Source organism: Eufriesea mexicana, unplaced genomic scaffold (assembly GCF_001483705.2).
Source record: "Eufriesea mexicana isolate 0111107269 unplaced genomic scaffold, ASM148370v2 scaffold1358, whole genome shotgun sequence".
Lineage (NCBI taxonomy): Eukaryota > Metazoa > Arthropoda > Insecta > Hymenoptera > Apidae > Eufriesea > Eufriesea mexicana.
The window spans coordinates 200652-212324 of record NW_016909491.1 but is presented as its reverse complement, the minus strand read 5'-3'; the positions used below and the strand labels follow the sequence as shown (position 1 = coordinate 212324).

The 11673-nt window shown below is 48.0% G+C and overlaps 1 protein-coding gene and 1 long non-coding RNA gene across 3 annotated transcripts in view; one reads left to right on the top strand and one right to left on the bottom strand.

Annotated features, from left to right (window-relative positions):
• The window catches only part of Sdb (SAXO downstream of blistered), a 37464-nt gene extending 30383 nt beyond the window's left edge, over positions 1-7081 (top strand). For both annotated transcript variants that reach the window (XM_017900875.1, XM_017900874.1), the window contains exon 7: positions 11-7081. In XM_017900875.1, the coding sequence (XP_017756364.1) occupies positions 11-7050 (7040 nt within the window). In that variant the 3' untranslated portion in view covers positions 7051-7081. The remainder of the gene's footprint in view (positions 1-10) is intronic.
• A 294-nt stretch (positions 7082-7375) lies between these two features.
• The window catches only part of LOC108548102 (uncharacterized), a 12769-nt gene continuing 8471 nt past the window's right edge, over positions 7376-11673 (bottom strand). The window contains exon 2 of the long non-coding RNA XR_001890249.1: positions 7376-8160. This is a non-coding gene — a long non-coding RNA (uncharacterized LOC108548102). The remainder of the gene's footprint in view (positions 8161-11673) is intronic.

The following is an 11673-nucleotide window of genomic DNA, read 5'->3' as shown; positions in this document are numbered from 1 at the left end:
CCGTTCGAAGGTCGTCCGAAGGACGACTACTCTCCAAAGAGAGCGGATCGTCCGGAAGTAAAGAGACCGCAAGATAATTTGAGACCTGAAGGACCGTTCGAAGGTCGCCCGAAGGACGATTACATGCCAACGAGAGGAGAACGTGCCGACGTTAAACGGCCCGAAGATAATCTAAGACCCGAAGGACCGTTCGAAGGTCGTCCGAAGGACGACTACTCTCCAAAGAGAGCGGATCGTCCGGAAGTAAAGAGACCGCAAGATAATTTGAGACCCGAAGGACCGTTCGAAGGTCGCCCGAAGGACGATTACATGCCAACGAGAGGAGAACGTGCCGACGTTAAACGGCCCGAAGATAATCTAAGACCCGAAGGACCGTTCGAAGGTCGTCCGAAGGACGACTACACTCCAAAGAGTGCCGAACGTCCGGAATTAAAGAGACCTCAAGACAATTTGAGACCCGAAGGTCCGTTCGAAGGACGTCCAAAGGACGATTTCTTACCGAAACGTGGCGAGAGACCAGAAGTTAAGCGTCCAGAGGACAACCTGAGACCCGAAGGACCGTTCGAAGGCCGATCCAAGGACGATTACAAACCTACCAGAGGCGAAAGAGCTGATGTGAAGAGACCGGAAGACAATCTGAGACCGGAAGGTCCGTTCGAAGGTCGCCCGAAGGACGACTACTCGCCGAAACGCGGAGAACGTCCTGAAGTTAAGAGACCCGAAGATAACTTGAGGCCCGAAGGACCTTTCGAAGGTAGACCCAAGGACGACTATAAGCCGACCAGAGGCGAGAGGGCTGACGTTAAGAGACCTGAAGACAATTTGAGACCAGAGGGACCATTCGAAGGTCGACCAAAGGACGATTTTACGCCGAAAACTGCTGAACGGCCAGAAGTAAAAAGACCACAGGATAATTTGAGACCTGAAGGGCTATTCGAAGGCCGTCCGAAGGACGATTTTACACCTAAAACTGCGGAACGTCCGGAGGTGAAGAGGCCGCGGGACAATCTTCGTCCTGAGGGACAGTTTGAAGACCGGCCTAGGGAGGAGTACACTCCCGGTGAGAAACGTACACCTATCAAACATCCTGATAACCTCTATCCAGAAGGAGAATTCGAAAGGCCAATGGTTATTCCTTATGGGCCTGGTGAAAGACTATCCATCGTACGACATCCTGATAATCTATTCCCTGAAGGCGAATTCCCAGACAGGGAACGTACTCCATTCACCCCAGCAGAGCGTAGAACGCCTATCAAACACGACGATAACCTCCGTTCCGAGGGTCCATTCGAAGGTCGTCCAAAGGACGATTTCTCCCCGAAGACAGCCGAACGTCCCGAAGTACGAAAACCTCGAGACAATTTACAACCCGAAGGTGAGTTCGAGAGACCAGAGAAACCCAAGTATGGCCCGGCAGAGAGACGTACTCCAATTAAACATCCGGATAACCTTCGTCCCGAAGGAGACTTCGATAGACCCGATTACGAAGAGTATCGACCAGCGGAGAGGCCTGAGGTGAAGAAACCCAAGGACAATCTGAGGCCAGAAGGTGATTTCGAACGTCCTAGTCCTGAGAAGTTCGGTCCAGCGGAAAGGAGAACCCCGATTAAACATCCGGACAATCTGAAACCAGAAGGAGAATTCGTTGGCAAGCCCAAGGAAGACTTCACTCCTACCAAAGGGGACAGAGCTGTCGTCAAAAGACCAGAGGACAATCTGCGACCAGAGGGTCCGTTCGAAGGTCGTCCAAAGGACGATTATCAACCGGTCCGTGGTGAACGCGTGGAGGTTGTCAAACGCACCGACAACCTTCGAATGGAAGGAGACATCGAAACCTATAGATCCAGGGACGAGTACACGGACTTCCTAATTCGCGAGAGGACCGAGGTGACAAAGTACCAGGACAACCTGCGTATGGAAGGTGAATTTACCGACGTTAGAACGAGGGACGATTTTAAGGTCGTGAGAGGCGAACGAGTTGACATCGTGAAGCATCCTGACAATCTGAGACCAGAGGGACCCTTCGAAGGTCGTCCCAAGGATGATTATTCTCCCAAGAGAGCAGAGAGGCCGGAGGTGAAGAGACCCGAGGATAACCTGAAACCAGAAGGAGAGTTCATTGGTAGACCAAGAGAAGAAGCACCCAAACACGGAGAGAGGGCACCTATCAAGAAGCCTAAGGATAATCTAAGACCCGAGGGAGAATTCGACAGACCAGAGAAGCAGCCTGTTGGTCCAGCCGAGAGGAGAACGCCTATCAAGCACGAGGATAATCTAAAACCAGAGGGTGAATTCGAGAGACCCAGACCGGAAGAGTTCAAGCCTGCCGAGAGGCCGATCGTTAAGAAACCGACTGACAATCTGAAACCGGAAGGCGACTTCCTTGGTCGACCAAAAGAAGAGGCACCGCGAAGAGGCGAGAGAGCCGATGTGAAGAAGCCAAAGGACAACCTCTATCCTGAAGGAGAATTCCAGGTTCCAGAGAGGAAACCCATTGGCCCAGCAGAGCGGAGAACACCGATCAAACACGCTGACAATCTAAGACCCGAAGGTGACTTCGAGAGGCCAGAACCTGAGGAATTCAGACCGGCTGAGAGACCAATTGCGAAGAAGCCTCAAGATAACTTGAAACCCGAGGGAGAATTTATTGGACGACCAAAGGAGGACACGCCGACCAGAGGAGAAAGAGCCGATGTCAAGAGGCCGGAAGACAATCTGAAACCAGAGGGCACTTTCGACAGACCGGAGAGGAAACCGTTTGGCCCAGCAGAGAAACGTACTCCGATAAAGCATCCCGACAACTTGAAACCAGAAGGCGAATTCGAACGACCGGAACACGAAGGCTACAGACCTGCCGAGAGACCAGAAGTGAAGAAACCCAAGGACAACTTGAAACCCGAGGGAGAGTTCGACAGGCCTCAGCCGAAGAAGATCGGTCCGGCTGAGAAGAGAACGCCTATCAAGCATCCGGATAACCTGAAACCGGAAGGTGACTTCGTGGGAAAACCAAAGGAAGAAGCACCTAAACTAGGAGAACGCGCGGATGTGAAGAGACCGCAGGATAATCTCCGTCCGGAAGGCGACTTCGACAGACCAGAAAAGTCCCCGGTTAAACCTGCCGAGAAACGAACTCCGATTAAACACCCTGACAATCTCAAACCAGAAGGGGACTTCGTTGGAAGGCCCAAGGACGATTACAAACCTACCAGAGGAGAACGCGCGGATGTCAAGAGACCCGAGGACAACCTCAAACCCGAAGGGCCTTTCGAAGGTCGTCCCAAGGACGACTTCGTTCCTGTTCGTGGCGAACGAGTGGACATCGTCAAACGTACAGACAACTTGCGAATGGAAGGCAACATCGAGACTTACAGGTCCAGGGACGAGTACACCGACTTCCTGATTCGCGAGAGGACGGAGGTCACCAAGTACCAGGACAACCTGCGTATGGAAGGCGAGTTCACAGACGTCAGAACCAGGGACGACTTTAAGGTCGTAAAGGGAGATCGCATGGACGTCGTGAAACATCGAGACAACTTGAAGCCTGAGGGTCCGTTCGAGGGTCGTCCCAAGGACGATTACTCGCCCAAGAAGGCAGAGAGGCCGGAGATCAAGAAACCGGAAGACAACCTGAAACCCGAGGGAGAGTTCGACAGACCCGAGAAGAAACCCGTTGGACCAGCTGAGAGACGTTCACCTATCAAGCACGATGACAATTTGAAACCGGAAGGCGAATTTATAGGCCGCCCGAAGGAGCAGGCGCCGAAGAAGGGCGAGAGGGCAGACGTGAAGAAGCCTAAGGACAATTTGAAACCGGAAGGCACGTTCGACAGGCCAGAGAAGAAACCGGTCGGTCCAGCCGAGAGGAGAAGTCCGATTAAGCATCCGGATAACCTGCGTCCAGAAGGAGAATTCATTGGTCGTCCTAAGGAAGAGACGCCGACTAGAGGCGAGCGAGCTGACGTGACCAAGCCGAAGGACAACCTTCGTCCCGAGGGAGAGTTCCAGAGACCGCAGAAGTCTCCCGTTGGACCAGCGGAGAGGAGAACACCTATAAGACACGAGGACAACCTTCATCCCGAAGGAGAATTCGTTGGAAGACCCAAGGACGACTTCTCTCCGAAACGAGCCGACAGACCGGTTCAGAAGAAGCCCAAAGATAACTTGAAACCGGAAGGTGAATTCATAGGCAAGCCCAAGGACGATTACAGGCCAACGAAGGGCGAGAGGACCGAGATAGTGGTGCACAGAGACAACCTGAAGATGGAAGGTGACATCGACGTGCGTCGATCGAGGGACGATTACAAGACCATCACCAAGGTCGAGCGTGTCGACGTGGTTCGTCGCGAGGACAACCTGAAGGTCGAGGGCGAATTCGTGGATATTCGTAGACGCGATGATTACAGAGTGACTCGCGGAGAACGCAGCGAGATCATCAGACACGAGGATAATCTCAGACCCGAAGGAGACTTCGAGAGGCCTGAGACGTCCCCGGTTGGTCCGGCTGAGAGAAGGACACCTATCAAGCACCCTGACAATCTGAAACCCGAGGGTCAATTCGCTCAACGTCCCAAAGCTCCAACACCGACCAAGGGCGAGAGGGCTACCGTGAAGAAGCCTAAAGACAACCTGAGACCCGAAGGAGACTTCGAGAGGCCAGAGAAGGCACCAGTTGGTCCTGCCGAGAGGCGCACACCGATCAAACACCCGGATAATCTGCATCCGGAGGGAGAATTCATTGGCAGACCGCGGCAAGACTCGCCTACTAAGGGAGAACGAGCTGACGTGAAGAAACCGAAGGACAACTTGCATCCCGAAGGTGAATTCGCTAAAAGGATACCGCAGAAAGTGGGCCCAGCTGAGAGACGAACTCCGATTCGTCACGAGGACAATCTCCACCCAGAAGGAGACTTCTACATCGTGCCTAAGGACGACTTCGTCCCGAAGAGAGGTGAACGCATGCCGGTTAGGAAGCCTCAGGACAACCTGAGACCAGAGGGCGAGATGGAGGTCAGCCCGTCTTCGAAGGACGACTACAGACACGTGAACGGAGAACGAATGGAAGTCCGTCGTCACGAGGATCACCTGAGAATGGAAGGAGAGATGGACGTTCGTCGATCAAGAGACGACTACAAGAAGATTACGAAGGTCGAGAGAGTAAACGTCAGGAAACACGAGGACAATCTGAAGATCGAGGGTGAGTTGATCGACGTGCGTCGCAGAGACGATTACACGCACGTGATCGGCGAACGTACTATGGGCAAGAAGCACCCTGACAACCTCCGTCCCGAAGGAGAGTTTGACCGACCACAGAAGTCCCCGCTAGGTCCCGGTGAGAGACGATCACCCATCAAACACCAGGATAATCTGAAGCCAGAGGGTGACTTCGAGCGTAGAACCCCAGAGAAGATGGGTCCGATCGAGCGTCGATCTCCCATTCGTCACATGGACAACTTGAAACCGGAAGGCGACTTCGTTGGAAGACCTCGCGACGATTTCGCACCGAAGAGGGGAGAAAGGGTCGACGTGGTGCGCCGAGAGGATAACTTGAAGATGATCGGCGAGTTCCAAGACACCACCTCGCAGAGGTCCACCTACACCGTCGTTCGTGGAGAACGCGCCGAGATCAAGCGCCACGAGGATAACCTGAAAGTCAGCACCGGTGCCATGGAGACTAAAACCACTACCAGAGACATGTACACACCGACCAAGAAGGAAGACTCCCCGCCTGGTAAGACTGTCAGCCGCAGACATCACATGGAGTCTTCGATTACTCTCGGAGACGACACGTCCGTGATGTCTACGACTACCCAACGAAACTACAACACCTTCACCAAACGCACTGCCAAGGAAGTAGCCGCGAAGATAAGCAGCATGGAGTCTGACACTAGAAAGAGCCTTTCCACGGAGTCAAAGACTCTGGAAAACGGCACGCTGATTACAACCACGAAGAAGACAGCCGGCGAGAGAATCTCGTCTGCCCAGAACGTTCAGCATCAGTCTCAACGCATGATAACGGAGCATCGTGGCATGCAACCCTCAGATGGACCAGGTCCCCTGGCAGAGCCTAGAAAGTCACTGACATCCAGCAGTCAGCAGTACGCGAACGAGCATCATCAGAGGACACACTCGAGCGAGAGACACGTGAGGTCTCAAAACGTGAGCCAAATGCGGCGAGTCATCGACGACAGGTGTGTCACTGACGCTCAGAATCACCGGGGTCTGATGATCGACGGAAGATACAGCGAGCATCAGCAGAAGCAGCAGCTCGAAAGACACCACCAAGACACGAGCAAGCGAGACTACGTGAACACCCAGCACGTGGAATCCCGGCAGACTGCGACGAAACAGAAGCAACACGAGCAGCACACGATTTCCAGCCAAGCTCGCTACAACTCTAACCAATCGAGCAGTGCCGAGTTCAGACAGGCCATCAGCGGGCAGTCCATGGAGAGGTCGCAAATGGACACCGCTGTCACGAAGACCAGTCATCACAGGAAGAACGTGATCTCTTCCTCGTCTGCCGACGTGACCAACTCGGTTCTCCACAGACGCGGAACCACCTCATCCACGGAGGCTCTGCACACCATCTCGTCCACAGCTGCCGACCAGAAGAAGAGTATCTCGAACCTGGCTGAGAGCGGCCAGTACATCAGCAATTCGAGCCAGAGCAGCGATCGACGCAGCCTGACGTCTCTGCATCGCAGCACCAAGGACGGGAACCCTTGGGCATCCTCGACCTACGAACGTCCACAGAGAATCGTTCGACAGGACAACTTAACCGTCGGTGGGAAGTTCTATTCGCACAGCGAGGCCAAGAGCTACGGGAACTTCGCTAGCCAGAAGGTGGAGAGGGTACACAAACAGGCGAATGTGTCTCACATCAATTTAGGGGATGGAACCACGGTCACCTCGAGTATGTACAAGAAGGAATACGCACCCAGACACAAAGGACCCTGTCCAGCGGCGCTGATCGAGGCTAAACAGGCGCCTTTCAAGCACACCAGAGACACGCCGAAGCACAAGTTCTACATGCCTGTCGTTTCTAATTAAAATCGTCATAGATTCCCTCCTCTGCCGTACCAATTAACACACACGAGGAAATTATTTCTTTCTTTCGCAGATTTTTTTCCAACACGAATGTTTTGCGTTTTCTTTTCGTTTTTTGAAACATACACCGGGAAACCTTGGAGGTTGTAGGTGTCTCGCGATAATGCCTCCGACGGAATTAGGTCTAAGCTAAATTGCGGGCTGTGATGAACTCGCGTCGTTCGATATTTATTTCGCGAAGAATGATCGTCTCTAGATCCCCCCTTTGTCCTCTGCATCGGCGTGATAGTTGAGTAAGATTCGATATCGAGATACGGAACTCTGTAAGCTATGTATAAGACTCTACTTATCTCTGCGTAAACACATATAGTTATATACGTACACACACATATATATTTACATATATATCCGTACGATGTCAATAATTTTTGTTTCTTTGTATAAGGTTACGAAAACATAATCTCGACGGCCATCCTCGATACGATATCGATCACGTATCACGGCACGTGATACCCGAGCAAACAGCGTACGGATGAAAGTTCAGATTTGTTTTCACCTTAAACCACGCGTATTACAAAGCAATAACTAGAGCTTAAATCCGTGATACGGACGAATCTGGTCCCAGCATCGGATTCGACCGATACGTAGAGTAGATGCGACTCCTCGAGTCGCATGTAGCATCCCCTTTGATCAGCTTCGTTCTTATATCTAACCGCCCCTCGCTCTTCTGGTAACCGTATCACCCCAGACCCCTGTGTTCCCATTAACACTCGTGATTTACATTAACCCTCTCCCCCAGTATCGTATAGGTGAGTCGTATTCGTAGCGACGTTGATGTTTCCGGCTGGGCTTCGCGAGGAAGCCGAGCGTTTCCGGTCTCATTGATCCGTTCGAAGCGGCCATGTTTATCGCGTTATGGAACGGATTCTATTATATTTCGTTCGTACCTTTTTCTTTCCACTTTTCTTCTGTCTTTCTACTTTGGTTCGTTCACACGAGATGTCATGTGTTCTCGATCGAATAAAGATGTTTTGCAATTATTCCTTGGTTTTGCATTTTCTCCCCTCGATAGCCGCGTATTAGTGTATATGCGTACGTGTTTCTTTAAGGTATCTGCAACAAACACAATTAATAAACGTTAGATATATATGCAATAGAATACACACGCGAGTAAGTGTATCGTTAGGTGTTAAGGCACACGGTCACGAAACAACGTTCTTTTGGCAGACCAAGAGCTGTTCGCGAGAAATGTGAACCACGGGAGCTCCATGGGCTTGGTTGAATATAACGTTTTATTTTCTCTTATTAGAGTTCACGTCGTTAATCCACGTAGCAGCGGATAGATTAACCCCTTGGCTACTGTGGGCGCATATAGGCGCTCAGAAATTTCGCTTTTGTGACACGGAAGGCGCATATAAGCGCTCAACGCAGTTTGCTTTTCTGACACGGAGGGCGCATCTGTACCCAAAATTTTTCCGTTCTCGGCGGACATTGTAAATGAATTCCTACCCGTGTGGTACGACCCATGCGTTTCAAAACCTGTCGTAGTCAAAGGGTTAAGAAGAGTTTTATAGTTCGTGCGTTTAAAATTTGGTTACTAACTTTAGGCTAAAGGACCAACAACTCGAGTATGTATACTAGATTTACGTATCATCGAGTGGTGGACTTGCAGAAGTAACACTTGCAGAAGCAAACAGAACCACGGTGACACTAAAGGTGTTTAAGGTGTATTGTAAATACACGCGCGCTACATTATCGGCATTGTGTAAACTAGCGTACAGTGTTTGTATGAGATATCTGTAACCCATATATATCACACTAATGGACAACACCAGTGACTGTAACGATATAAGTAAGGAATCGAGCAGTCTACGCTGCTCGATTGCGACCACTATTGTGTACATACGTGTCATCGTATCTGATTCGTAATAAAGAAATTATTTTGTGTATCGTAATTTATTGTATAAATGAAAACTCCATAGATTATGGGAAAAATTATAGTTAAAATTGGGCACATTTTATACGAGCGACGAAAAACAACGAATAGATCTATCGAATTTATAAGTAAATAAAGAATAAGGACTTAATTCGAGAAAGAATTATTCGTTCTTTAAAAATAAAGATTTCATTCGAAGAAAGCAACACGGTTTATTTGAACATGATGGTATTGAATGCAAAATTGAGCATTAATACAACAACATTTAATCAGCATAATATTATGAATATATCTTTTGAACAATACCATAATCGTATAAAGCTTCGAATGAATTTCACGAATAAAATTTTATACAGATGTCTATTGAAAAAATGCCACTTCCAAGATATGTTAACTAAATGCAGCAATTCACAATAAAAATCTAGAATCTACAATCGATATTTGAACTCAACGCAGAATACCTAAGCGACACGCACTTCCAACGCATCATTACACAAATGACCAGAAGAAAATGAAAAAAATGAACACAATAATTAAACAAATATCAACTCGATGAAACTAAGACCAAAAACAAACTGGAAAAAAGGAAACTTAGAATATAAATAAAAAGCAAATAATATTACGCAGTAAGTAATAGCAGCTTTAAATATAATATGCGATTAACAGTTCAAAATCGAAAAAAAATTGATAACACAATAAAGAAACAGCACATACGCTAAAAAATTAGAGCCAAAAATTGAAAGATTCAACCAAAATTTCAAAAATATAGACGATAACAGACAACTACGTAGCGACATTTCACTCACTCACACTACCGTCGCTCGTTTGCAGCACTGACCCGGCAAATCCGAAAAAAAACCAACGATCCTATTACAGAAAAATCTGCTCTATCCAGATAATCTAAAAACTGATAACCCACAATCGAAATTTCCAAAATATAAGAAATAAAAATCTATTACGCAGCACGACCTGTCACTCGCGTACACTTCCGTCGCTCGATTCCAGCACTGATCGGGCAAAACCGAAAAAAAACCAACGATCCTACTAAAGAGAAATCTGCTCTATCGAGATAATCCACCAATATATAATCCACAATCGAAATTTACGAAATATAAGCCATAAGATTCTATTACGCAGCACGACCTGTCACTCGCGTACACTTCCGTCGCTCGTTTGCAGCACTGACCCGGAAAAACCGAAAAAAAACCAACGATTCTATTACAGAAAAATCTGCTCTATCGAGATAATCCACCAAATTATAATCCTCAATCGAAATTTCCGAAATATAAGCCATAAAACTCAATTGCGCAGTACGACCTGTCACTCACTACCACTTCCGTCGCTCGTTTGCAGCAATGACCGGGCGAAACCGAAAAAAAACCAACGATCATATTAAAGAAAAACTTGCTCTATCGAGATAATCTAAAAACTGATAACCCACAATCGAAATTTCCGAAATGTAAGCCATAAAAGTCTATAACGCAGCACCACCTGTCACTCGCGTACACTTCCGTCGCTCGTTTGCAGCACTGACCCGGAAAAACCGAAAAAAAACCAACGATTGTAATACAGAAAAATCTGCTCTATCGAGATAATCCACCAACTTATAATCCTCAATCGAAATTTCCGAAATATAAGCCATAAAATTCTATTGCGCAGCACGACCTGTCACACACTTCCACTTCCGTCGCTCGTTTGCAGCACTGACCCGGAAAAACCGAAAAAAAACCAACGATTCTATTACAGAAAAATCTGCTCTATCGAGATAATCCACCAAATTATAATCCTCAATCGAAATTTCCGAAATATAAGCCATAAAACTCAATTGCGCAGTACGACCTGTCACTCACTACCACTTCCGTCGCTCGTTTGCAGCAATGACCGGGCGAAACCGAAAAAAAACCAACGATCATATTAAAGAAAAACTTGCTCTATCGAGATAATCTAAAAACTGATAACCCACAATCGAAATTTCCGAAATGTAAGCCATAAAAGTCTATAACGCAGCACCACCTGTCACTCGCGTACACTTCCGTCGCTCGTTTGCAGCACTGACCCGGAAAAACCGAAAAAAAACCAACGATTGTAATACAGAAAAATCTGCTCTATCGAGATAATCCACCAACTTATAATCCTCAATCGAAATTTCCGAAATATAAGCCATAAAATTCTATTGCGCAGCACGACCTGTCACACACTTCCACTTCCGTCGCTCGTTTGCAGCACTGACCCGGAAAAACCGAAAAAAAACCAACGATTCTATTACAGAAAAATCTGCTCTATCGAGATAATCCACCAAATTATAATCCTCAATCGAAATTTCCGAAATATAAGCCATAAAACTCAATTGCGCAGTACGACCTGTCACTCACTTCCACTTCCGTCGCTCGTTTGCAGCAATGACCGGGCGAAACCGAAAAAAAACCAACGATCCTATTAAAGAAAAACTTGCTCTATCGAGATAATCTAAAAACTGATAACCCACAATCGAAATTTCCGAAATGTAAGCCATAAAAGTCTATAACGCAGCACCACCTGTCACTCGCGTACACTTCCGTCGCTCGTTTGCAGCACTGACCCGGAAAAACCGAAAAAAAACCAACGATTGTAATACAGAAAAATCTGCTCTATCGAGATAATCCACCAACTTATAATCCTCAATCGAAATTTCCGAAATATAAGCCATAAAA